At 52.7% G+C, this 27774-nt stretch overlaps 1 protein-coding gene across 4 annotated transcripts; it reads right to left on the reverse strand.

The window, feature by feature from the left end:
• Positions 1-8438: 8438 nt before the first annotated feature.
• C2CD2L (C2CD2 like) lies at positions 8439-26563 on the reverse strand. Of its 4 annotated transcripts, XM_086627029.1 has the most exons (15): positions 26318-26563; positions 18905-19000; positions 18291-18410; positions 16334-16444; positions 15319-15432; positions 14638-14755; positions 14349-14472; positions 13737-13801; positions 13006-13133; positions 12536-12707; positions 11748-11849; positions 11046-11179; positions 10285-10567; positions 8991-9200; positions 8439-8747 (listed from the first exon to the last, which is right to left on the reverse strand). In XM_086627029.1, exons 1-15 carry the CDS (start codon positions 26561-26563, stop codon positions 8680-8682), a joined length of 2091 nt encoding a protein of 696 aa, XP_086483155.1. In that variant the 3' UTR covers positions 8439-8679. The 4 variants fall into 4 exon arrangements, with proteins under 4 accessions (XP_086483155.1, XP_086483154.1, XP_086483156.1 ...); XM_086627028.1 differs by lacking the exon at positions 26318-26563 and adding an exon at positions 22432-23670 and having other exon boundaries at positions 14349-14755; XM_086627030.1 differs by having other exon boundaries at positions 8711-9200.
• Positions 26564-27774: the final 1211 nt, after the last annotated feature.

The raw sequence follows: 27774 nt of genomic DNA on the forward strand, positions 1-27774 counted from the left end.
ACCGAAAAGCAAAACGTGTAGGGGATTGTTAAGTTTAACAAGTAACTCTAGAGCCCTCACTAGGAAGTCACTGGATCTTTCTGTGTATTGTTTTAAACCAAGGAACCACGGATACCTCATCCCCCAGCTACTGCATTTTTTTAATGTTTTGTTTTAAGAAACTAAGGAAACTGTCACAGACACCAGTTACGCTGCTTGGAAACCCCTTTGCCCCTTCCCATTTGGATCTGAATATCAAGGATTCTCATCAGTAAAATTAAATAAATTTAACCAGTGATTGTTATAGAATAAGAATATTGTTAAAGTAATATAACTAGTAAAACCAATCACTTTAAAGGTCAAATTTAAAAGCGAGAATCATAGGCAATTTTATGTAAAAGACCTTATGGAACGATGATTCAACAAAATGAGTGTATAAAAACCTATGGATTTTGATGCTGAGGTGGACACACTGGGACGGAGCTATTCCCCATGGCCCCCAGCACTGGAATAAAGGAGTGCCTGTTTATCTACTTTGTGTAGATGAATTTTCTTCCTGGCTGCCAGCAGTTTTGCTAACACCAGGACAGTGGGATAAAACCAAAGGGGATTAACGGGAAGTGGGGCAGCGGGACACAGCAAAAATAATGATACACGTAACAACAAAACAGGGACTGACAGAGAAGTAAGGGACGGGAGCGGGATGGAGGAGTGGAAGGAAGACAATACTGAGGAGCAAGAGGACAAAGGGATGCAGACAAAAAGGAGAGGGAAAAGGAAGGAGAGAGACAAAGATGGAGACAGAGCACAGGACAGAGAGACAAAAAGCAGGACAAGGAACAGGACAGAGGGACAGCAAAAGAGAAGTAAGGAGAAAGAGAGGCAGGCAGGGACACTGCGTGGCATGGACACATATAGCAAGGAAAAGAATGCCAGGTAACAGGCCAGAGACATTGTAGCAGGGAAGAAAGAGGTGGATGCAGATCAAGACAAAGAGATGGAAAAGGAGCGGGGGAAAGGGACGGGCTGCAGGACAGAGGCAGAGGATAAAAAAGAGAAGGAGAGGGAGTAGGACACAAGGATAGAGAGGAGAGGGACAGAGAAGCCAAAAGAAATTCTGAGCAGCACGGGAAAGAGGGGGGTCCAGGGGAGGGGTGGGGGGGGCCCCAAAAGCCCGGGACTCACCGCAGCTGCCACTCTTGGCGCTGCCTGGAGAAACGTCCGATTTGGACGCTTCTCTCTCCCTCTCCCCGCCTCCCCCTTCTGTAGCTCCAATTACTCAACTGTCATTCATCTAAGAGAGTACAGCTAGTGACTTACAGCTCTTTAAATGCGAGGGTTCCTACATACACAGCATCTCTCTCATTCGTACACGCACACGATACGTGGATGAACTATCCCTTTGGATACACATACAGACCCTACGTTATACATTAGCGATGTAGTCTGTCAAAGACTTTCCATCAGGATCATTCCTCACCCAAAGAGGCAAAGTTTCGCTATTTTGCAGATAGAGGCGGCTTCTGGTTGGATCCACCTCGCATCGTTCCTTCAGCTGGATCGCCTTTTTCGTTCTCTTCAACTTCAGCCACAGCAGCTAGTCTAAAAAGACAGCGAGCATTAGACCTTTCCTTTCACACCCCGCGCTACAGTAATTAAGGCACAATAACAAGGCACGCCAGGGACGTCACAGGCAAACCTAATCCGGACACAGGCGACGACACTCCCAGAGCAGAAACGGACAACTTTGCCCTCGGGGCCGCCCCACAAGACGACAACAACGAGCAACTGTTAGCGCCAGTTATCTTTATCCACGCCGGGCTGGAACTCTCCCACGGGCCTCCGGATCCCCGCTCTTCTCCGGGACACCCGGGGCGGCAGTGGGCCTCTCGCAACCGGACGAGACAGGGGCGAGGCGCTGGCCCGCTCCCAACAGCTGCCCCGCACCACGCTACCGAGCCCCGCCGTCCCACTGCCCTCAGTGGGACACCCGCGAGCCTGCGACCGCCGAAGAGTCTCGCCCACCACAGCGGCAGTCCCGGCGCGCACTTGCCGCCGCCGAAGGGAAGGGCGCCGTGCGCGCCACCATCTTGCTTCCGGGCACGACGCATGCGCCGGCCGCTGACGGCGAGCGGGAGGGTCCAGAGGCTGCTCCCGGGACGTGCGCATGCGCGAAGGTTGAGCTGCAGCACCTCACATCGGCCAGCGGGAGGCAGCAGTGAGCAGGGCACTGCAATACCCGATTTTAACCACATGGTGGCAGCCGAGAACACGAGGCAGCACTGCGCGTGCGCAGCCCCCGCGTCGCAGTATTGCATTTCCGCCACCAGGCGGCAGACGCGAGCGGTGGCTCTGCGAGGCGCGGTACCGCAGTTTGGCCACGAGGGGGCAGCAGCCGACTGCCGGACGCGGAGGGGGCGGTGGCTCAATCGGCCACGCGCGGTGGGGGGGCGCGTGCAGCGCCGCGGGCGCGCCGCTGGTGCACGGTGCTGCCGTTCCGCGTTTCGCTGAGCGGGAGGCGCACGCACCCCGCAAAAAACTGCGGCTCCAGGCTCGCTCCGCCGGCCAACGGCTCCCAGAGGCAACGTGGTCCTGAGTCCCGACCCTGCGATGATGCCCATCTCCTCCACTCTGGCCCCCCCTTTCCCAGCCTGCGGTACCTGCTTCTCCCTCTTACATGCAGCCGTGTCTCAGCTTCTTACGGTCCTTCTGCCGCTCAGAACGCACCAACTGCAGCAGTCAGACAGCTTCTCATGCTACGGGAGCCGTGTAGGAGACAATCCTCCCCCCCCTCGCCAGGCACCAAGGCCCGTAGGTTGGCCCAACACCTGCCCCTATCCCACAGGATGAGCCCTTCCTGGAGCGTAAAGGTACAGCCACCGCCTCTCTGGCCTACCTTGACTTTGCAGCTGGAACCGCAGGTCCTGCGACAAAGCAAGAACAAGAAACGATGAAAAGCAGCACAGGCTAAGGGAGAAGAAAACGCCGAAGCGGGCGCGAAGGAAGGAGAGGGCCGTGTTCTGCCCAGTCCGCTAGGGCATCCCGAGAAGCTGTAACCGACCCTCCTGAGGTACTGCCACGTGCCCAGGATCAGCTGAAGGTTTCGGCGACGCTCGTGCCTTCCAGGACTGACGTCACCATCTCGGGAATCCCTCACCTCCTAGAAGCCCCACAAAGGCTAGAGCCCTTGCCACAGTCTTACAGACTGAAAACACATGTATCTGCGTTCAGCAAAAAGAGCTGCTCAGAGACAACGGTCTTAGAAAAGAGGGCTACGAATCTACTGTCTCCCTGAACTTCTAAAAAGCCAAAGCCCAACTCATCGCACTCTTGCCGGTTTGAAGTCAGACTCAGGGGTCAGGTTTTGATTTCCATGTGGTTTAATAAGTTAAGAGGTTCAGCCATTACACAGCAATGGAATTATTCTTCAACATTTACAAAGGTGCCAGAACTTCATTCCTTTAGTCCAAATTAATTAATTTTATTTGCATCTCTTACATAGCTACACAGTTCTTTTTTTTTCTCTAAACAATCTGGGGTTAAAATAATCCACCCAGAGAAGGCATCAAAATACAAAAGAGCACGTACAAGGAGGGGTGCTAATTCAAATTCAGCATGGGTGTTTGGTCCAGTACCTGTACAAGCAAGGAAAGGTGGTGCGGAGCAGTCACGCCTGTAGAAGGAGCTGTGATATCACAAGTACGCAAAGACCTTTTCCAGAAGTTTGACCGCTGCTGAGATTGTTACTCTAGCACGACGCTCACCGTGACCTAGGAGGAGGGAGGGAAGGAGGGAGGGGAGAACAATGCAAAAGACCCCAAAACACGCCGACACCAGCCACCCAACGTTCGAGCATCTCGCCAGCTACTGAGAAATGACTTCTCCATAGGTTTAGCACACAATGAACAGAGAGGAGCGGTCACAGGAAAGAAGCAGCATTGCTAAAGACGAGAAAGTGGAACAAAAACATTTCTAAGCATACACTTCACCGCACACCCGGTTCTAGTCCAGAAAAAGCGCATGCCCGTGGCAGTCTTACATCGGTTTTAAGAAGTTCTCATTATGCTTCCCTCAGCTGAACTGTTTTCAGACTAGCTCTGTACTTGAGCAGTGTCCCCTCACTCTCCACTGCTTCAGCCAATTTGCTTAAAAAAACATCCACAACTACATAAGCTGCAAGAGGGTGCTTGCAGGGGCTGAAGTCGGACTCGCTTGCTCAAATCTGCCCCTGCGGAGGTTCGCCTAAGAAATATTTTGTGGACACCGCAGAAGCCCGCAAGGCTGCTCTCCCGACCTACCGATCGGTCCTGTCGTCCTCAGGTGTTTCGCAGCGTGCTGGTACAAGCGTTCGCAGAGCGCACTCTAATCACAAGTGCATGCAAACGTGCGTGCGATCGCTCTGCCCTCGAATACGTGGCCTTTGAGCGCCCTCTTCAAGTATCAGGCCTCAGTCAGACGCTCATCACGCTAAAGCCTACGACACCCCTGAAACAGTGAGATTTCACAGTTCCCTCCGTTTCTTCTCATGCCCATTTTCTCTCGCCTCAAGAGGATACCCCTCACAGGATGACGCCGAGGGCTCTTTTGATGGGAGGGCTCTTAAAAAGCCTTGCCAGAAGAGGCAGAGAGGATGTATCCACACAGAAGTATACTTACAAGCATACTTAGAACAGCTAGAGAAATCTATTTTCTTCAGAGAAGTAAAAATACGCAGCGTAGGTAAGTTCCAGTAACTCTGCCCAGCCAAAATAATCCCACCATAAAAAAACCCCACACACTCCCCACCCCCTCAAAAACAAAAACAACAACAACAAAAAAAACCAAAACAAAACAAAACCCAAAACGTGTACTTTGGCTTCATTTACCAGCCTCTGTTTCTACACGCGTAGCCACTGGCAAAACACAGCGTTCAGAGCGTGAGCCCTCATAAGCGGGTCGAACTCCTTCAGAAGCCTCCCTGCGTTCGAGCTCACCGCTATGCCGCTCCTCTTGCCCCACACAGCTGGTCAAGGACTGATTTCACAAGGTGCAAATATGGAGCCTACCCTGAGAGAACAACCTGGCAAATGCAGATCATTCAAGTCTAAAAACTTAGATGGTGGCCCACGCCGCACACCAGGGTCACTCTGTGGTCCCAGGCGTTACGAAATGCCACGACGACACTGAGGTGAGGGCATGGGTATCTGGAAAGAGGTCATTACAGAAAAGCAGATTTTAAATAGCATTTCTTCTATCCTAAAGCCAGAACCACAAGCAGGGATTAAATACAAAAGAGATTTCTTTAAGCAGCAGTTCTACAGGGGAAAACTCCCTGGGACTCGGTCTTTACGGTTCCTGGAGGCCACAAGCCTATGTGACCTTCCCTTTCCGTCCGAGAAGAAAAAGCTATAAGAATTGTTTCTCATGCCAATAATCATACCTCCTCCTCGAGGTCGATTCGTTACCATTCTTGGCTTCGGGAAGCTGGAGAATCACCGATGCTCGCATAGCCGGGACTAACAAAGCCAGCTGCCTGATACTCGGGATGAAAACAACGGCATGTGTGACAAAGGAAGTCACGTACGGATATGAAGAGAAAGGATCAACACGTTCATCGGGAGCGTATCGGAACTCAAAAACTGCCGGTGCACGCAGCTGAGCCGTTCCCCCTGCCCTCTCTGTCCCTCAAACAGCAGTTTACCCAAACACCCTGAAAAACATTCTGCACTTACTGAGAACGTTTAAAAGATAAAAGGTTACAATATCAGTCCTACGCTGTACGACTTTCAGAAGCAAAGGCAGAAAGTACATCTCCATTAGGAAACACAAGCAGGTGCAGGAATTACCGTTGCGGAACACTCTCGGTCAGCATTTGACAATATCCCTTCCCTTCGCAAGCTATCCAACTGGATAGAAACTTTCAGAGCAATTTACCGCCCGCGATAAAAGGCACCAGCACAATTCAAGGGAAGATGCACGCCGTTTGTTCCATGGACCGCAGTGTGGGTGATTCCCAGATGAGTCTTCTGCCAGGTCAAAGCTCAAAATCAAAACCAGTACCTGCACTGCGATTCACCAGCAGGCATAGTCTAGAGCCAACGCACCAGGAATGTTTAAATCCAGAAAAGACCATGGACGTATGGCAGGAATTGCCCATTTAACCCAGCTAGAAAAGGATCCTCGGTCCCCAAGGCCAGTGAGGAGTTTAGGTTTTACTCCTAGCTCTCCTATCGCCTCCTTCCTCCAAGCCAGACCAAAAATATTTCGGTCGAAATCTAGGTACGTGTTTGTCAGACACGAAACTTCACCCTTCTCTTCCGCCTCTGGTCCATAGCAACGAGGACAAGGGTTGGTAGCCCTCAAGGTCCTCCTCGCGGACATGAGCCCCAGCTTCACGCTTCAGAAGCGCGGGTAGGAGCCTCTGGCATTTGCCTACAGCTGCTCTGCACCGAGACAGCTCGAGCTGCTCTTGCGGTATGAAGAAAAGGACACATGACTATTAAATGAGACTTGCGGAAGGTCCTGCGACTAAAGAGCTGCTGACTCTTCTCAAAGGTCTCTTCATTCAAACCAGCACTTCTAACGCAAGGTTTTGCAGCCGTGCTGCTAGAGAAGCAGTGCTGTCTGGGCTCAGCCAGCAATTTTCATTCAAAGCAACCTCGACACGGTGTTAAAAAAGAATTAACAAAACCCGAAAACGGAGCGTCGAGTACCGTTAGCAACAGACGCAGAATCGGAGCAGGGGTGGTGCAAGAGACTGCCGAACCAGAACCAAACGACGAGACTCTGGGAATAAGGGTGCGCCCACGAAGGAGAGCACCGCGTTAGACGCCGCACCGACCCAGCGGAGGAAGGCTACGTCAAACCGGCGGCCAGGTCGCTAGAGGTGATCTGCAGATCATCGACTTCCACCGCCGCTGTGGCAGGAACGGGTCACTCGCATTGAGAAAAACGATTTCGCTTGAGAAACAGTGAGCGCGCCGACATCCATAGCACATGGAGCTGCAAACAAAGTCACGGTACCATATGGACAAGGAAAGAAACAAAGGATCAAAGAGAAGAAAGAGCTTGGGGATGACAGAAAGACTCCCGGACCAAAACAAACAGATGGAGAAGAGGTTCCCAGTCAGCCAGCTGGACCGGTCCAATTTCTCACATGTGCCCAACCTCAAGGGGAACTGGCAGAAAAAACAGGAAAGAGAATCCCTCCTGCTGGCATGCACTGGCACTTTCAATCCGAGCCCTGGGCGACTCTGGCCTTCCCTACCTCCAGATGCTTTCAAGACACACCCCAAAATTCCCGCCTGTAAATCCTTTCGCAGCAGCATACCAAATGCGGTCCGGTCTCTGGAAACGGCACGCGACGGCCGTATCAGTAAGCTGGGATTTGTCCTTCTGAAGAACGCGATGTACTGTTTTATGCACACCATGGAGAGAACAACTGCTTTTTCAGTTGTTCACATCCTGCATAAGGCAGGCCGACGGCCCAGACCTCAGGAGGTACTGGAACTGGAGAGCACAGCTAGCAAATCCAGTCAGGCCTAGGCAATCACTTTTCAGGGAGGCTCTTCCTCCCCTTTGCCCCATCTCCTCAGCTCTACAACCCGCAGAAGAACAGGAGCTTCCGTTCAAACCAGGCGTGCTGACAGGACAGGACATGAACGTTTTCCAAAGAGCGCTGTGATGCTATCCGAACCGGGCCTCTAGGGATATTTGAAACATGTGCACGTCAAGAGGAAACCATTTGTCTAGAAGGGCAGTCTCCTCTCATGCGAGGAGTCGATTTTGCCCGACGCACCTCTCCCCCTGCAAATACCCACTGCGGAAACACCCGCTGTTTGAACGTGGTGGATCGGGTCTGCTAGAAGAAAGGAAATACCAGACGCAATCAAGAAAGGCTCCTACCGCTATGGGAAATCCTTCCATCAGCAAAACCATGCAAACTCTTGCCCCCTTCCGCCACGCAGAAGCTCCGCGTCAGACGGCCCTTTCACTAGCGTCATCACGTTCCTCACCGTCCATCCCTAGCACGGTCACGGTCCTCGGCGCTAGAACTGCAAGAGCGTGAGACACCAGGCACTCCGCAGGTCCGGAAGATGGCCTGGCACCCCGCTGGCATCGCCTCCAATCACCCCCGATGGAAAGGGTGGCCAGCGCATGCGTGCAGCACAGCCCCTTCCCCATTCAAGAACACAGATGTGGAAAGAGGGCTACGTCAAAGGATGGCAGCACCAACAGCACCTAGCAGACATTCTTCCAAGGGCCAGGGCTTCTACAAAAATTTGCTCACTGGTTAAAACTTCCTTCTTCTTAGAGACTCCTTCCTTCATCAGCATAGCACAGAAAACAGGCATCCCTCAGCACTGTCCAAACCAGAGATTCATCCAATGCCAGAGCTGGGCAGAGAACCGCAGCTTGTTCTCCTAGCAGCTCGTGGCCCAGGAATGCGTCACCCCACGCCGTGCCTCCGGAATGCGTCACCCCACGCCGTGCCTCCATCAGGTTACAGCCTTCTGCACCGAGCAGAAGCAACCGGAGCGTTTAGATGGCCAACAACCGCATCGTTCTCTGTGTTCTCCATCACTAGGAGAGCTGAGCAAGGCTACGTCTCACGCTTCTTGGCAACGTAGCTAATCCAGTAGTTTCTCGATTGTTAACTCCGAGGGCTGCCGCTCAAGAGGCTCCCCACCTTTCCAAGATGCTCCTGGCGATGCCAGACGGCTACGCAGGTAGAGTCGCTTCCGTAGCTCCTGGGATCCCTGCGGGGATTAGCACGCCACCTGGATTTTCTAGGAGACCACAGTGAGGTACAACAGTCAGAGAAGGCTAAGCCAAGGCGGACAAGCAGCCTAAGCCCCAGGTTTGCCACCTCCGCTCCCCAAATGGCGTAAAGCACCGAGGTGTCTTCCCTCAGCCGAGGTCGGAAGGAACTGGACTGCAGGTCACAGATACCACGGAGCAGGAAGACAAGAGACTAGAAAAGGATCTCTGCGCGATCTTTCCGGTGGGCTTCTCCCTCCTTCAGTTCTCACCTGCTGTGGTGCTGTTGTTAGCTTTGGGTTTGGATTTAGACTTGAAGGAGAAGCGCTTGATGAGGCGGCGGGAGAAGCTCCCAGCTTTCTTCCTGGCAGCAGAGTCAGCAGTGACATTGGATAAGTCATCATGCGACTGGCTCAGGCCCGCTTCCTTCTGCTTGCTCCTTCTCCGGAAGATGAGCTTGGTACCGCTCCGAAGAAAGCTAACTGCAGAGACAGAAAGGAAGGAGATGGAAACCACGATAGTATTCTGCCCGGGCAAGTCTTGGGGGCAATAACGCACCCAGCCACTCTCAGACAAGCGACAGAGACCTCCCGCACCCCAAGCAGCAGAAGCACAGGGCAGGTTGGTGAATTCCAGTTTCCGACCGCGAGGCAAAGTCTGTGTTCGAGACGGATCGCGATACGAACGAGCTGCTTTGCTAAGCACGCCGTCACGTGCTCCCTCTACATAAACTGCCTTTTACGCGACAACATCCTCCCTTCGGCAGAAACGTGCAGAATCATACGGAAAGCTAAGAACTCCCACAAATGGATAACAAGAGAGAATGTCTGAATGTGGAAACACCAGGAGGAACATGCAACAGGGAAAAGGCCTATCAGACTAGCACATCGTGAGAGCACCCGGATCAGCTAGTCATTGGGCCCCAGGAACAACTGCCCACAGTTTCACGAGACGCCCAAATCCATCAACAAACGACGGTGAGGGCTCCGGATGACTCGTGCCGTCAGGACGGAGACTCCGATCACCATCGGCCCCAAACGGGTGCAAAAAGGCACATCTAAAAACCTGCACACTGACAAAGTGACGACGTTACTTCCTACAGAGAGGGCTTACTTTCCATTTTCTTCCTCGTCTTTCCCGCCTGCCAGGTTTCTCTAGGATCTGGGCTGCACACCTTTCTACCCACCAACATGTGAGCAAGGGGCCTCCATTTCCGCATCAGAGGCAGCCAAATTCACAGGAGGAATCGTTATTTACGGACGTGCACCTGATTCATGGACCCAGAGGCCAGGGCGTGAAAAGGGGCACCCACAAGCTGCACAGGGTTCCCATCTAAGAGAGCACAGAGACCAAAAAGGCCACAGGAATGGAACACCTGCAAACAGAGGAGCACGGAACCACTCCAGCGAGAAGCGAAGGAGAGAAACAAGCTCTTCCAGGCTCCAAAAGAAAACGCTCTTTGCTACTGAAAGCCGGCCGTGGCCGCTGCACTCCGACACGGAACTCGAACTTTGTCTTCCACTATGACAGGCTAACGTTAGCTACCATCTGACAGTTCATCCTTACCTTTGTGATCTTTCAAGCTCCTGGTCTCGAGGGCTCCCGTGGAGCCTGTTTCAGACTCTACATCTTCCACTGACGGTCTCTCAGACACGTCTGATCGTGTCGTCTCATCCAGCTCCTGACTAGCCCTTCGTCCCGACAGCGACGCCTCCAGCAGCTGTGATGATTCGTTAGAATCGTGCATCCGGTCAGCCGCACTCTCTGCTGCTGAATCCCCGTACGCCGTGGCCTCCAGGGATGCAGCATAACCCAAAGACAGTGCCGTTTCATCTTGAGAGATAGGTACCTGAAGGGAGGTTAGGAGGTCAGACAGACAGGAAGACAGGGTCTAAAGGATCACGTTCATCACCCTTCCGCCATTCACACCTACATACAGACGCTGCGGTTTCGATCATCGGTGCTACACAGTTTCGCCGAGACCTACCAGAACATGGCCGATTCCAAAGCGCTCCACAGCACCTCCCTCTCTCCCATGGGCAAGTCCAAGGAGAACTCTTTAGGTTCTCCACGAGGTTCCCAACTGGCTACGGCAGCAGCCTCCCTTTCTGCGGCCACCCTTCACGAACTCTCATGGGCAGCCGCCTCACAGACCAGAGAAGGGAAACAGTGACAAGCTGTGAGGAAGCTGCGAAAGGGTTCTGCCAAGCCAGTCGCCTGTGCTGGAGCCTTCCCACCTCGGTCCTTACAGGACAGGGTGGTTTCAGGCACGCATGCCTAGAAACAACCTCCCGGATTGGAAATGGAGCCCTCTAGCTACCAGAGACCTTGGAAATTCCCGAGATGATCAGCGTGCTACGTTTCGTTGGGGTCTTCTTGGCAGGCTTGTTATTCGTCTCGGTTAGCTGCCTGATCGCCGTCTCAGCCACCGGATCCAAGCCGTTGGGCGTACGGCTATCCCCTGAGCACAAGAAAGATATCGGCGCTTGCAGTAGCGACCTTCAGCACGGGCAAGAGGTTGCTCTCCGACCACAACACTCTTAATAGGCAACTACGTGTGCACGAAGGTAGAGAACAGAATTTATTACTGACTTTCCAGATAGCACTTGGCTCTTTTAGGCACCTGAAATGTTTGATTTCCCGCAGGCACATGATTAAAATACCCCTCCCACTCAACAAAGGCTTCCGAAGACTCCCAGAGTTTGGGCAGGCTTGGCCACAAGCTGTCAGAACAGCCACAGCACTCCGTCCCAGAGACAATCAGAGCCGTGAGTACAGGACGAGCAAAGCTCTTTGGGTCTGGATAGCCTAGAACGTTCTGGTCAAGCGAGGAAACACCCAGAGTCACGGACCAGACAGCCAAAGTGGAATGTTTTTTACCTGCCCCCACCCACCACTCGGGCACGCGCGCGTTCTCTTCTGCAGCAGACGCAGATTAGTTCAGTAACCCACGTTCAGACAGCTGGTCTCCAAGAGAGGCTAAGGAACGCAATCTCTCTGGTAAGAGCCTCAGATTGCCAAGCACTTACGGCTACTGCTGGGCAAGGGGCCATGAGGGCAGCCACTCTCCAAAAGCACCGTTGTCTTCTTTTCAGTCACTTCCACCTTGGAAGGTGACCTCGACGGTGAATCTTCACGGTGAAAGAGAAACAGAGACACCAGTAAGAGGAGACGAAGCTTAGGCGACTTCGCTACCGTATTGCGAACCCCCAAAAAGCCTCGAGCGTGCGCGCAGAGGGCCTGCGGAGCTCGGCTCCGTGAGGCATCATGGCAGTGAAGTAGCAAGAAGTCCGTTGTGAAAAGACACGTGAAGCAGCCCTGTCACGAGACCCGGCTCGTGCGGTTTCCCAGCCCCACCTCACGGAATATCCAGCACCACATTCATCAGGACATCAGACCGCAAGCTGCAACGACCACTAGTAAGCAAGGCCAAAATGCTTTCGGCTCCCCGTTCAGTATCTACAGCGTAAGTCCTTTAGCAGTGTAGAAAATAGAGGAAGAGCAGCAAAACACTTAGCCCAACATCACGCTGCCGCGTTATGCGGCAGCATACGCTTTAGAGTCAGGACCTCCCATCATGGAAGGGTGTCAGAGAGGCTCGCCCCTCTGTGATCTCCCCACCAAACGCAGGGCTGCATCCATTCCCTCCCCCGAGGTTACACACGAGTCTCCAGCCAGCCACAAGACACTAAGGGAACATAACGATGGCTAAACAGTCTGGTCACTGCCCGCGCGAGCGGCCTCGGGAATATCGTGGCCGAGTCTGTGGCCCCGTAGCGGCCACCCGTACGAGATGCCTATCGCAGGGCAGCCTCACCCAGTTTGCAGTCCGCCTTGGGCCGGGACTGAATCGTGGTGACGGTAGTCACAATGGTGCCGTCGGGCATGATGGTCCGGTCCATCTCCACCTTCTTGGTGGGGGTGATGCTGGTTCGCAGAGATGAGGCATGCTGAGCGTCCAAAGATGCGGGAGACTCCTGGAATAGCAGCTGCAAAGAGTAAAAAGCACAGCTTAGAGAGGCTCTCCTCATCCCAGACAGACAGGCAGGCACACAGGTGACAAAAGCCACCGCTCTGGGCACCAAGGAGCCATCCTCGCTACGACATCGGCTGAGCAGAGGGAGGCTCAAGGACTGAGGGCCGGGCGACATCCCTCCTCAGCCTAAGGCTCTGCCAGTCCCCTGCGACGAGCCCAGGCCTAATCACACTCGTCTCCAGTCAGAGGCTCACATCGTGAACGCTTCCGGAGCGCACATTCATGCCGAGCCTACAGAGTTGTGAGCTCACCTCCAGCACAACGGTAGCTTCAGCCGCCAGCGACCGCCCAGCTCCCGGGGCCAATGAGCAGACCTGTCTCCCGGACGGTCGTTTGCCCAACGAATCGAGCAAAAGCGTGGCATGTGCCAGCAGCACATCTGTGAGAAGGAACAGGAAAACAAAACACACCACGTGACCTCAGCACCTCAGACGTCTCCCAGACAACCTCTGCTTTTGGGAAGCAGACCGCGGGCCAACGAAGCGGATCCCTGTGACTCCGGTAGCTCCCGGGTTCAACAGGGGGAGGGGGCAAGCAGCACTCCTCCATTCCTCTTTACCAATCCAGCGTTTGACGCTCTTAAAGAGGTGGCCATTGTGTGGCCTCCATCAAAAACAGGTGCTGCGGTTAGTCCCTGACCCAGTACAAACGAACAGAGTTAAGAGCCTTCTGCAACATTCTTCCAATACGTGGGGGCAATCCCCCGCATCCCTCTCTCCGCTTTGGAGTGGAGACGGGCAGGCCACAGGAACCTCCCAGGTACCAAAAAGGTGAGAGTAAGAGCATTTCAATAGGAAGAACGGACTCCAGAGTTACTTCACCCAGTCAGAGGCTCACATAAAGTGGGATATCAAAAAATCCTTTGCAGAGCTCATCACGCATCGTACCAACGCAGAACTACCACAGGCTCAGAGCACAGGAAGTCCCTTAGGCGTTTTTGTCTCCCCGTCTTACGATCCATCTTACGGCTACCCGTACTCACTTCCCCCTCTGTCACCGTTCCCCAGCACCTGTAGCTTCAGCTCTTTACTTCTAGGTCCCAACTCCCTGTTGAAACACAAAGAGATGGGTCGGTATTAGGCAATCTTCGCAGAATGGCCACAGAGCAAACAACCCCATTCCCGTTCTTCCCTCCCTCAAATCTCACATGCTGCGTCACCTTTTCGAAAGCTCTGGTACGCGTGGGCTACTTTGGAAGACAGGACGATGGGCAGCAAACTAAACAGGAGAGTTCAGAGTGGGAACTCCGGTTTGCATTCCCCGCAGGGCTGCTTAGGCTGCCAGGGGAAGTCGAGAGGGCAACCCATCTGGAAGGCTGGGATTTACACTCCAGGCCTTCTGCACCCGCCGCTCCCACACGCCGCCCACCAACGATGCTTCTGCCCATCCGGGTAAAACGCAGGGCATCCAGGGGAAACGGAAATACGTATGCGAGCCAGGGCCAGTCGCTCGAAGCAGCAGCCCGGCACACAGGCAGCACAAACACGCGGTGCAGATTTCACTTTTGCAGCATCCGCATCAGCTACTGCGGCGCGTTAACAACACCCAAAGACCGTGCTGGTCTGCCTCCACCGGAAGGAGGGTGGACACTTACAGAAGGAGCTCCTCATTCCACTCCATCTCTGCTGCAGCACCAGTGCTGCCAGCTGTCACCGGCCTCGTTCGCTTCTGCTGCAGGGGGCTGTCTAGCTCTGCCACGCAGCGTATCTCCCCAACTCCTGTGACAGAGGGACAGAGCAGACACGTGCATTTGTCAACACAAGGCAGCAGCTCAGCGGCCGCGTGCCTCTCTTTTCCATTCAAACCCGCCCAAAACATCCCCTCACCCCGAACACGCCACCCATGCCCTTGCCCCTGCAGATGGGCAGTGTTTTCACACTTACCTCCCTTTCCCTGGCAGCCCAAGTTGAGCACTCGAAGATTCCGGAGCAACAGCTTAGAACAAGGAGGGGCTGCTGCTACTCCGGATGAGGACTCTTGAGTCAACTTATTGCTGGATACCTGAGGAATGACGAGAGCAAGACCGTCACCTTTATCGTTCAGTCGCCAGTAGACAGCAGGGAGACATGGGACGTTGGTCCTTGCGCTTTTTAAGTAGCTCCTCGCACCAACATAGGGGAATAGCCACGGAGCCCCTGAGAAATGCTGAGGGTTCCCCAAGCTATCGACCTCCGGTGGGCCCCTGTGTTATTTCAGATGGGAAATTTAAACTGTGGACTGTTCTGTGCCCGGAAAGGCCACCCTGGGCAGAGCGTCGGCGTTCAGAGCAACGGACAGATCGCCAAAACAGAGACACATCTTGGGCAGTCCAGCTCCACCTCAACGCAACCAGCATTCGGCATTCAGGAAACAAGGTGAAAACAAAGCTGCCCTTCGGAGCAGTTTCTCATTATCCCTACACCCCGTGCAACGGTACCCCAACTCCTACAACAGCGCAGGCCAGAACGTGGCTGTTGCCCAGAAGGGAGTCTCAACCCTCGGATTCCCATCTGAGCCACGGCCCTCATAAGCGCCCCCGGGCAAAGCGTTCGAGGCACGAGAACGACACGAGGAGAGCGCCTTACCGCACCGGCTCCGGCGGCGCAGGCCTTCAGATTAACCATCATGGCTGGCCGCGTGCTGACAATGGTATCCTCGATCAGATCCTTTATGGTGGACAGATCCACTCTTCCTTCATTCTTCTCTCCGCAAATCAAGAGGAAATGCAAGAAAGTCACAACGAGGCAGACACCTTTTCTACTTGTACATCTCCAACTGCCTCTCGAGCCTCTGAGACGCTACGCAGTCTTTCTGCTGGCAATAATCTCCCAGGTCCTCCTTCCCCTATCCTGTACTCGCTCTCTCTGGCACTTAAAGCTTCTGTGTAACAGCCACAGGCAAATGTAAGTTATCTAAATAAAACTAACTAAGCCTCTACATCCGTAGTTTACCCATTGCAAATTCTGACAATATAGCTTTTACAGTTTGCCACACCCTCTCCACCTCACCAGACAGTACTATCGCACTTTTGGGAGAACGGCCAAAATCCAAACAACTACTCGCAATAAAGCAACGAGGGTGCCAATAAAAGAAACAGATCAACCAACCTATTCGGATCACAGAAGTGCAAGCGTTCAGCTCGCTAAACTTTTAACACCCGCTGTTTACGCACGCTAACCTCTCCAAAAAAATCCAAATAAACAAAACAAGCAATTAAATAAAAAACAAAAAAAACCACCCACACGAAGAAAAAGCCCCAACCAACCCAGCTCATTTTGCAGCTGTGCCTCTGACAACGGCAGGAGGACCTACGTAGTCAGAAAGCCTTTTTTGCTACACAGACTCCCATTCAGCTGTTACACCACACTTGGAAAACAGACATCGGTAACAGCTTTGGCCCTCTTGAGGATGTGCTGTTTCAGCCGAGCTGAGCTAGTATCGATTCCAGGGCGAAAAAATCCCCTCCCTCGCCCTAAAGGGCCACAACAGCAAGTCGACCACTTCTCCCCTCTGCAGCAGCCTTCCTCTTGGCTCGGTGCTGTTTCCGCCTCTCCCATCCTTCCTCCGCTCAAGTCCAGCCTCCCGCCGTTTGCTGCTCACCTCGCGAAGCTGAAGTCTCGGAAGAACCGAAAGGTTCAGGTCCGGTCTGTCCTTGAACGCCCATGACACCAGGAGACCTTCGTTCTGTATCTCCTCCAAGTGGATCTCCACCTGGCCCAGAACAAACACCCACAGTCAGGAACAGTTTCGGATTCTGTTAGGTGCTTTTTGCCTCACTTCAAATTCGGCAACCGAAAAGCCCTCGAACCAGTGCGACAATAAGAGACAGAACATAAGAACATGAGCGGTCCTGGGCCTTCTTCCCGGGAAGAAGCAGCTGCAAAAGCCTCATTGCTCCATAGTGAGGTCTGGCTTCCTTGCTGCCTTTGGACACCCAGGCGCCATCAGAGGGAAAAACAACAGGTTATTTCTTCAGCCGAACAAAAAGCCTGCACTACGATCTGAAAGAGCAGGTCAGGCACCGACACAAGATATTTACCGAGCTACGTTAATTAACCATAGCCAAACCTAAGCACAGCTGTTTGTAAGTTAACAACGCGCCTCTAGGAGATCATCCCAAGATGGAGAACTCATCCAGGTCACCGATAGTCTGCAAAGACACACCGGACTGTACGCCGTGCCGTAGTTCAGTCAAGAAGCCACACGCCTGAAAGGCATCCTTATGGCAACAGACAGAAACAAAACCACACAGCAACAACTCCTGACCTCCTGTCTCTAGTAAAAACAGAATGAAATTTAAAATAATTCTAAAGTGATTGACAGACTGAAGGTCATGAATCCAAAGATACAGATCTGGGACGTGGTAGCCAGGTAGGTAAACAACAAGGGGTGCCTAAAAGAGGCAAGGCACGTTTGGGAATACTGGACTCGAAGCATTCTGACCAACAGGCATACAGTAACCTTACCAGCGTTTCACAATGCTGCAGCAAGACCTCGATTAGAACACCACACACAATTCTCTACAAAAACCATCGACCCAAACCTGCAATGGGCGAACACAAGGAGACCTAGAAAGTGCCAGTGAGCAGAGAAGCGATTTGATGAGATATGACAAAGGCCACTCGGCTCCCAGAGACTACGCAGAGCTGCAAAGTGACCGCAGTCGCCGCCCACGACTACGCTGGCAGCGGGCATGCTAAATGCCGAGGGGAGAGAGAGGAGCTAATTAAATGACTGCAGAACAGGGGCACAAAACCAAATCGGGATGATCAGATCAATGTAGGTCAAAAACTTTAATAAAGGGGTTCTAGAACAACCTTCCAACTGCAACACCTGCAATAGCATAAGATTGGTTCCTGCTACCAATGTTACTTCTAATTTTGCCATGTCTCCCTATAGTGCAAGTGAGTGCCCCGTCTCCAAGCAAGATACTGTCTCCAGTATCGAGCCCTTCTTCACGATGTGCACAAAACCACATTTTGGAGACGCAAACCCAGCCAGAAAGCAACTATGGAGTTACCACCCGTCACGATGTGACAGAGCTTCTGTTCCGGAAGAAGCATCTCCAATAGTCAATAGAGAAAAAAAATCTGCATCACACTCTCATGAACATATTAAGGGGAGCACCAACGAGCAAACCACTCCTCACCATGGATTTCTTTCTCACGCTAACAACCAGGACAACACCGTAATCATACACACACACAGGACGCATCTTTCCCTATTTGTCGCGCCACGAGTGGAACTGAACTCCGTGGACCTTTCGCTTCTTAAACATCCACTGAAAAAACACAGTATGGAGCACTGCCGTGCCTCAAATCTCTCTGAATTTCATCAGGGCTACGTTACAAGCCAAGACCTGCAGGACGAGGCTCAGAAAACAGGACTTGGCACATCTATCGGGAACATCTCCCACCCTGCCAAATGTTAGCGACGGCACGCTGCTTCTTCCAGCATGACGAAGCCTTTATTTGCACTGAATCGGGTCCCACTCCCTCGATCGGCATAGGGCTGGGTGAAAGAACAAGTTCAATGGCTAACTTTTCACAACCGTTACCTGAGCCTGCAGCACAGCCAAAGCGATGTGATAGGTGTCCACAGAAACAGCAACTGGGGACTGCTGAGTAACAGAGACGGGGAATTTCACAGCCTCAGCTGACAGATGGCAGTATAGCACCTAGAGAGAGAAGGAAGGGGATGAGTTTACACGCTTGGCGAGAGGCAGCCGTGCGATGGCAAAACCTCTACAAGCGACAGGCAAATTCGACCCACGGTGGCAGGGAATAAACACAGGGCTTACTCCCAGACTCAGTTCCATGCTGCAAACCTGCCATTTCAGACTGCGTACATGAGGCGGTAAAGACGTAGCGGTGACTTGAGCCCTCTTCTCCTCTTCGCCATAGGACCCCGATATTCAGGCTCAGCATCCATACACCCCAACTCCGCCAACACATCTTCCCTCCCAGGCTCTCCCAGAGCTCACCGACACACAGCCCCAGAACCGCAAGCTCACAAGCCTGTCGACGAGCCACCGAACTCAACAACAGACCTCGCCTGAAACTTCCCTGGTTCCACCATCCCCATCGCATGGGCCTCAGCAATCTCTATAGAACACGCCGTCGGACAATGGAGAAACCCCACGCCGTACAATTCGGAACGGCCAAGTCTTACCATGCTGTGGTCCGATTGTCCCTTGCACGTCACGCGACTTATGTTTGTGGCTGGTAGCAACAGAGGGCCCTCTTCAAACGTGATCTGCACTGAACTCTACGAAAAGAGAACTCCGTTAGTCACCAGTGGTCAAAGTATCCCAGATACTTTCAAAGGGAACAAATGATTCTCATGTGGGGCCCGGACACGCTCCAGTCCCTTTCCACGAAGCCGGTCAGCAAGCAGAACCGCTGCACGCTGCAATTCTACCCACCTTGGCTTGTCCATATAGAGAAAGGAAACAAGGTCTCCAGTCAAGGCTTAGACTCACACTACACTAATTTCGGACAGACAAGCCCAAATGAGAATGGAACATTGCTCTAAATGGCAATCAACAATAAGTCAAGTGCGTTAATCCTTCATTACAGAAGCTTTGCTGTTTCTTCTCTCTCTCCCCACCCACCTCCGTGCTAGTCCTGTCCCAAGTTAAAAAAAAAATAAAATTAAACAATAACAAAACCCATCCTCGGCATACGGTACATCAGCTCCTGTGCTCGACTCGTGCCCTTTTCCCACCCTCTCCCCATTTATTAGATGACAGTCTCCACTGCAGACGCATCCCTCTTCTTCGTTTGAGGATTCCCCTTCATAACAGGACCGGTTCTCTACAAAGAACCCTTCTAAAGAAATATTGAACCAAGATAAGGAGTTGAGAACATCCCTGCACGAAACTTACCCCTCAAAGATGCCCTCTGCTCACAAGGGGAAAAAAAAGAGAGCGAGCAAGCGATCAGAGCACAAGGACGCGTGCGTTTGCTGAGCTGCTCGTGTTTTAGGGCCGGTGTGACCGAGAGGGAGGACAAAGGCATGGGAAACCGTGCTCTTTCTCAAATGAGAGAGACTGTGAGCCGCCACCTCTGTGCAACAGACAGAGCCAGGTGACGGGCGGAAGGGAGGTAGAAGGGACTCCCGGATGCTTATCTGAGCAGTATACGTGCTACGACCCAAAGAGCCGCTTGCCCACGAAAAAGTAGTCCGGATGCACACCCTCCTCTCAACGCAGACACGAGGTGGCTCTCCCAGTGACTGGACCTCAAAACTAAAAGACTCAATGGAGAAACTATGTTGGATTATTCCCTGCTGCTTTGCACTAGAAACACCTGCTACATCTTCTTCTCACAAGCCTCTTTGCACCAGAGCCACGCGTTCGCCCACCCAGGTCAGTCCAGAATATCAGATAGGCCCTTTCTCTCTGCGACCAGGACCTCTGCTCAATGACTCAAGTACGTAATCATCAGCAGCAAGTTTTAAGGCAAGTAACTGGAAAGCCAAACAAGAAATACGAAATACCAGCTGCTAACATTTAAAGATCTAGGGGAAAAAGTGTTACCTTGTGACTGAAGCCACTCTCTCGAGTACCAGGGACAAGAACGAGACACGGCCGGGAAGCAGATCGACCCTCACCTGCCCACTGCCGGCTCCCTCAGATCACACTCCTAGCAGAATGTGCCCAAATTCAGATGCCGGTGTGCTCCGACCATGAATGTGCTTCTACGAAGCTCCTACTACATGCGGTACCGTTCTCACGTTCACCTCGATTTGGAAACACGAGGAAACATGGGCAAATGTAGACCTGAACGAGATTAGGACGTATTTTTTTAAAATTCACCAAGCTGAAAGAAGCCGTGCAGAAACAACAAAACCACAAAAAGAAACAGACTATCCACAGGGAAGCGACCGAGCAACGTTCCTCCAGGACTTAGGACTCTGGAACTCTAGCCTCCCTCTATTACTCTTTTACAGCAAACCATGAGAATTCTATCCCAGTTTCAGTGTCTTCCTTTCCCTTTCTCAGGACTACGCACTGGGAAAAATGAGACGGCACACCCAGACAATGGCACAGACAGCTCTCAAGCAGGCAATCAAGACAGGAATCGATGGTTCTTCCCCAGCCATACCAACAAGCCTGCAGAAGCGGGCTTATAAATCCAAGTGCCGAGACTCTGCGCTGTTCTGCATCCGCGCCAAGAGCCTGACGTACTGGAGACTGTGGGCTCTTCCACAATAATTCCACTATTAAACCCAGCTTTGCAGAGCTGCGTTTCCTTACGGCTTTTTGTCATTCGATACAGCTAAAATAAAAAAACATGATAGTGAAAGGAGCTAAAAACACCCAGAAGAAAGTGAGATCGCTCACTTCTAAGCATAAATGTATCCCCGACTCCCCTTGGGACTTAAAAGGAGAGCAGGAGTGGAGTCAAACCAGGAGCGGAGACGTAACCACCGTTGATTCCGACAAGTGCTATCAGGCCTTACATCCCTTCCCTCAACCGGACGCAAGAATAATTTCGTAGGAGACAGGGACTAGGGGGAAAGGGGACCGCAAGAGAATGCTTCTCATGACAAGGCTACTGCGTTTTCAACGACAGAATTGCCATTGGTTCTAAACTGTGGTTTACCTGAAAACTACGACACACTGCAAACAAGAAGACACGGCTGCTTCTTCAAGAAATCAGCAGACTGTGCTTTGCGCAACTTCATTACAAAAAAACAAAAAAAACCCAAGCACCAAACATACACACACCCAGCCCATAAAAAGTCTCTGGTTCTGCGGTCTTTGGAAAGCGCGCGTGGACTACACAGAGAAGACTGCAGTCAACCCGAGGCTGACTTCTTCACCTAATCGCACTGAACTTTCAAAAGACTGGAGAGGTATTGTCTTCAAAAATTTTTGCGTTTACAGTTGGCGCTTTCATATTATTAAGTCCCTACTCTCTTCTCAGTTGGCAGCTCCCTAGATCACTTGAAAACTTAATTCCTCAAGGCACACAATGATAAGTTACTCAGCCTTGCAACACGTTAGCAAAGTCGCACGGACCAAAACTAAAATGGACTTACTTATTCTCCTGACACTACCTGTGGAAACGCGAATGATCTCGTATGAGTCAGCAAAGACTTCCTCAGCAGAACGCATCTTGCAACAACTCAGTACTGAAGCGCTAGCTGAAAGACGAAATGCTAATTTTCAATTGTTTTATTGCCTGACAAAGAAATACCTCAAAAACAAGGTTTAAAGGACATGCGTTTTAAAGGACAGTTGCAACTCTAGGCCAAACATTGCAACGCATTAACTTTCTATATGGATCGCAAAGTATCCCACCTCCGTCCCCGACTGAAGTCCGTGCCATTTCTTCTGCCAGTCCGAAAGAATTTCTGTGTCTCAATTCCAAGGCTCAAGGAGAAAACACTAGCAAAAAGATCATTGTTATGTCTCTCCCATTTAGAGTCTATCGGTCACTTTTACGAGGACTAAGGGGCTGAGCTGAGCGCTGGAATTCTGCGTCTCAAAAGCAGAGCGTTGGCAGGAACGGGATGCATGAGGGGCAGAAGAAGAAAAAGGTCCGAGATGAAGCATTTTCCCCAGCTACGCAGATGCAAGCATCTCCAGGTAACTTCCGATCTTATCCAGAATCCCACATCAGACACGGCCCCCCAGGATAACCACCGGGCCCTGCTTCAAAGAACGGCTTTTAGAGCCAGCAACTCACTGTGGCAAGGCCGCTTTCTGAGTAGACGTGTTCCAGATGAGGAGCGACTGCAGCAGAAACTGAAGCATGGCCCTCCAGAGGCCTCCGTGCCACTTCAGCCATCAGCTCATCTTCACCTCACAGGAGTTCTGAATTCTGGAACTTAGAAATTCAGGTCATTTTGTGAGAACCTGAGGAATTCTGCGTGTGAGCAGAGTATCAGATATGGGCAACTGCAGCGTTCTGACAAGAGGGGCACGGAAGAAGAGGGTGCGTTTCTACAGGGGGAGGCACTTCGCAAACGTTCTTGCCTCTGTTCAGCCCCTTGCAGAGTCCTCTCTCCAAAGAGAGAAGGCCACTGCCTGCGTGCGCTCCGTCTCAGAGAACAGCCCTCAACTTTCCCGTCAGGTCTCAAAAAGAGAAGAAGCGGTTGCCGTGGCTTGCCCTACGCGAGCTGCCATACCTAGCTAACTGCAGGGGGGCTGCTCAGCATCGCTCACGGCAGCACGTCCCCTCAACACGATACGTGTCGTATTGGAATGAACATGCTTTCAGCCACAAAAGAAAGAGCTGGCTACGAGGTTTCAACACCGGCAGGATTCGCAGGGCTTCGGCTTCTGTACAATAAATCAGCCAAGCATATCCCGACACTCAAGAGTTTTTCACAGGAAAAAAAAGGACCGCTTTTTCAGGATCTCAGGTTCAACGCTGCAACTGGCTATTCACATTGCTAGGGGAACGTGGCGAAGAGGAGGGAGGGAGAAAGGAATGGAAGCGGGCAGAAGGAAGCACTTTAGCAGCTGACATGTTAAACATCAGAGCGAGTTTCTCACGTTTTACCCAGTGTAACTGTCGAGGGCATAATCTTACAGTACACAGTCTAGTCTCATTTAGTTCCAGACAAAAGATTCCGTTCCAACAGCCCACAGCAGGGAGTCCCCCAGCCACCTTAGACAGCACCACCCTCTCATTCTTCTTGTACCTCATCCTGTAAGATCGAGAACGCAGCCCGGTTAGTACTCCTTAGGCTACTACTTGTAATCAGTCCTACCTTCTCTTAGAGGAGTCAGGCCCGCACTCTGGACTCCTCCTGCCCTTGGTATGCGTAAGGGACTGTTTTCTAACTCTTCTTAGAGTACGATGAAGGTTTCTGAACTCGTTCCGAGTAACTGGTACAAGAAATGAGACATGAACACAACGACAGGGCCAGTCGATTCCCCCCCATCCCCTCTATGAAAACTTCTCACCCTATTTTTGAACAGTCACACACAAGTAAGCACAAGCAACTGACGACATTAAAGGAAATTAAAGCACAAAGAATCACCAGAGAAGGAACGGCCAAATTCACAAAAGCTGTCCTTTGAGACCATCAGAGCCTGGACCGGGATACAAACGTCCATTCCCATTTTCTAATGCTAGCCAGCTAGATCTAAGGCAGGAAAGAGAGACCGGGTGCCTCTACGTTTCTGTTAAAAAGGACAATTTCACCTATTGCAAGTAGCGACAAAGGAGAAACTATGACGACCTTTCCAAGTCAATCTAACGTTCAGTGAGTCCATCTAACGAGGCAAAGGAGGTGAAAAGTCACACCACGCGTGGAGCAGAGAGAACAGCAAAAGACTGGACACAATGGACAAAGGAAAAAAAAGTTTCTTTCTTCAAAAGGAAAACAATAAAAACTAGCTGGAAAACTTCGGTGAGACAGGCCCAATGAACCCAATCTGTACAAACAGTGGCAATAAGCCACGAGCGGGGTCTCTGATGCACCTCAAAATAGGAATACGTGACGTACCTAAGACAAGCGTTAAGAAAAGTAACGTTCAGAACAAGTCAATTCCCCGATCTGTCTGTAACAGGTAGGAGATACAACTTAGCAGGTAAAAACATCAGCCGGTTAACAGGGGCACGCAATCCTACGCAGACGGCCCATCCGCGTTCGTACCCACGCAATACTCGCAGAGGCCTATTTTATATGTTTCTCACGAGAACTAAACTTGCCTCGAGACACGCCGCTCTTCCGAGGAGTAACGCTCAACCACCTCATCTCATCCAAGTGACAGACAACAAAGTCTCTCAGAAAACTCACCGTTCTCACACGGCCAACATACAGGGTACCGGGACCAGGTAGTACCGGCTATGGCTTTCTTTACAAAGCCTGTAACAGTTTGCGCTCTAAATCCACGTTACCCAGTCTCGGATGACATCGTACATCCTTTCAAAAGGAGCGTCAGACAATAATTTTCAATATTCTCTGCCCTACGATGCTTGACACCAGCAAAATAAAAACATTCCCAGCCCGAGGCTGGAAAAGGAACGCAAAAGCGGCTCTTTATGCGCAACTATCCCAATCCGGTCATTTTGTGCTTCCTAATGCCAGGAGGCAACCCCCATCTGAAAACAATCACAGCCCTCGGCTCTGCACTTTGAAGGAGATCATCGGATTAAATCCTTTCTAAAACGCTTCTGCTCCGCTACAATTAAGGACTACAGAACTTCAAGAACACCGCGCTCGACCGACGCAATTAAGATTTGTTCCATCTCGTGCAGTTACTTTCAAGTATAACTGCTTAACAAGCCTTATTAACCTTCTCAAGACACTATCTACTTTAAGAAGGAAAACAAAAGACTAAAACTGAACTGTCCCGTGCTTGTGGACAAAGTGAAGCCTTCCTTCGGTCAAATTGGAGAGGACGCTCGTTCAGGTTCTGCAGCCTTTACCTGAACAGCTATCGCACGGGTGCAACTTACGTGCCTCGTAACCGAAAAGGACTTCCCCGGAAAAAGAGAGTACCGTGCAGGCGACACAAAACAAAAACAAGCATTTCTTCCTGAGTCACCTTCCTCAAAGATCCAATTTCTTCATCTCGTCCCAGCAAGTTATTATCAGGGGATTACACTGAGGGAAATGAAAATACAGAGAAATGAAGAGCTACAGAAGGTATACGAGAAAATCCACTGCGCAAACATTCCCAAAGGAGCCAAAGTCCTGACGTTACCTATAGGGTTAGGCTTTACGAAGCTTATTACATCGATATAACTAACAATGGTTAGGGGCAGGGGAAGGAATAATTTCTCATTCCTCCCAACCTTCACCGATCTTCTGGTTTTTTCACATTATTGTGCTGCACCAACAAATCTGCTTTTCTGTCCTGCCTCTACTCTAGAATTTAACTCGCTTTGCCAAATTTTGTTGGGAAACTTGAACACGAGTTCGCATGGCGTTCTTCAAGCCTTTAATAGCTTTTTCTTCAAACGCGTTAGCTTCATGCTAACCTTTTTTTAGCTCTTGATTTTCTTGTGCAACTTAACAGAAAGGCTCCCCCTTCCCGTCCACACAACAGAAAAAAGGGAGACTACGACAGACTTTGCACCACAGCTTTTGTGGGCAAAAGCGCCTGCCCTGCACGCAACGCGAGCTACTGTGCGATTGTTTCCATATGGAATCGGCCAGGCATATTCTCCTTCGTGAATTTCAAAACGACAGATCAATACAATGTCAACGCTAGGAGATTAAAGGGAATAAACACCAGAAAATTCGGAAGAGGTTGCTGTGGAAACCTCAAAGCGGCTACGTCAGCCGGTTTCATCAGACCTGACTCAGGCCCTGGCCCCAAACCGCGTTAAACCAAGCGCGCTGCCCCACACCGACCTTTCCGCGCTCTTACGTCGCGGGATACTCACGTTCAGCCGCTCACCCGGCCGGCACGAAGCCGCTCGAAAAGCGACGCTGCCTCCTCGTGCGCCCGCCCGCTCCCTCCGGCCAGCACCTCGCAGCCCCCGACAGCGCCCGGCGGGGAAGGCTGCCCGAAGCCCGAGAACAAAGGGCGGCCGCCGCCGCCCCCCCTCTCCGCCCCCGACGACGGCCCCCCCCGGCCCCCGGCCCGCTCCCTCCCGGGCCCAGCCGTACCCCGTGCCGGCGCGCCTGGCTGTTGAGCGCTCGCACCCAGGCCCGCTGCCATTGCTCTCGCAGGGACCGGAGGGCGAGCAGCGCGGCGAGCAGCGCCCGGGCCCCGGCCTCCTCTGCGGCCGCCCCGCGCCGCCGCGGCGCACGCAGAGCCGCGGAGCGCCAGTACTGGAGCAGCCAGGCCGCCACGGTGAGCAGCGAGGCGGCGAAGAGCAGCACCAGCGCGGCCCAGCCCGGGTCCGGCCCCATGGCGCCGCGCGCAGCGACTCACGGCCGGCCGGCAGGCATGGCGGGCGGGCCGCCGCCCGGCTCCGGCGCTGCGGCGCCGGCCCGGCCGCTGCCACCTCCCACCGGGGGAGGGGAGAGGAGAGGAGAGAAGAGGAGGGGAGGCCGCGCCGCCGCCTTTCTCCCGGCTCCGCGGCGCACGTGGGCCCGGCCCACCCCCGCCGCGCGCCGCCGCAGCCGGGCCCCAGCGGCGCCCCGGGCCCGCGTGCGCGTAACCGCCGCCCGGGCCCGCGCGCGGCGCCGAGCGCCCCCCCAACACACACTCCCCGCGGCCTGGCGGGGCGGCCCGAAGCGGGCACAGGTCTACCCCGCGGCCCGACCCCCGGCGCGCAGCTTACCGCCGGGTTCTCCAGACCTTCCCCCCCCGCGGCATGCATGCGGGCAGGCTGTGCCCCCCCCCCAGTCTGCGGGTCCTGGACGCCCGTCTGTCTGTCCAGGCGACCTCATGGTTGCCACCGCAAGCGTCCTCTTCTGGCGGTCTGAACTAGAGCAGCCGCGGTCTGGAGGCCGAGCTCCCTGCCAGCCTTCCGAGCTCCGATGAAAAACGCTTTTCTCTTAACATCACGCTGTTTTTCACCCGCAGTAAACTGCCCTGTTCACAACAGGCTCGCGGGACGCACCACCCTTCCCTTCGCCTGCTGCCAACTTGAGCCACCCTTGCTGTGGAGGGCAGGTAACACACGAGTTTCGACCACCTCTTCTCACAACACTCAGGACCCGAGGTAGCAGCATCCCGCTGATGGCGATTCCTCACCGGCAGAGCTGCAGCATCTCTGGCCAACCGTCCCCCCGGCTCTGCGCTGCGGTTTCCTCCCTAGCGGTCACAGGCGCGGGCCTCGAAGTGTACGTAGGGCTCGGTTAGAGTTTATAAAGCGAGTCGTGCGTAAGTTCAACAGGACAGCAGAGCAGAGGCAGCCTCTGAACACAGCAGCAGCTTTCTAGGCAACACAGAAAGAGCCATCAGAAACCACCTCGGGTCACCACACTCCACTTAAAATAGGTGCAGGGCAGGGGAAAGCTCTTCTTGCTGCTACCGCACCTTCTGCTGCTTTCCTCCTCTGCTCACCGACTCGCACCCGAATGCAACGTTTGTGGACAGAAATTGTGCCTATGCCGCCTCCCCCTTGGCCCCAGCAGAAATAATCCCCGCAGGATCCAACAGCCGTTACAGATTT

The sequence above is a fragment of the Tauraco erythrolophus genome, chromosome 26 (assembly GCF_009769465.1).
Source record: "Tauraco erythrolophus isolate bTauEry1 chromosome 26, bTauEry1.pri, whole genome shotgun sequence".
In the NCBI taxonomy this organism is placed as follows: domain Eukaryota; kingdom Metazoa; phylum Chordata; class Aves; order Musophagiformes; family Musophagidae; genus Tauraco; species Tauraco erythrolophus.

Bases quoted from the DNA above. Each gene is read 5' to 3' on its own strand.
- C2CD2L (XM_086627028.1), bottom strand. From the start codon at position 22,533: ATGGCTGAAGTGGCACGGAGGCCTCTGGAGGGCCATGCTTCAGTTTCT. The intron at 14,756-15,318 runs GTAAGGCGCTCT...GTCATTCCTCAG, and splicing joins GCGCCGCCGGAGCCGGTGCG to GTATCCAGCAATAAGTTGAC. The intron at 11,180-11,747 runs GTAAGTGCTTGG...TCTTGTGCTCAG, and splicing joins CCCCTTGCCCAGCAGTAGCC to GGGATAGCCGTACGCCCAAC.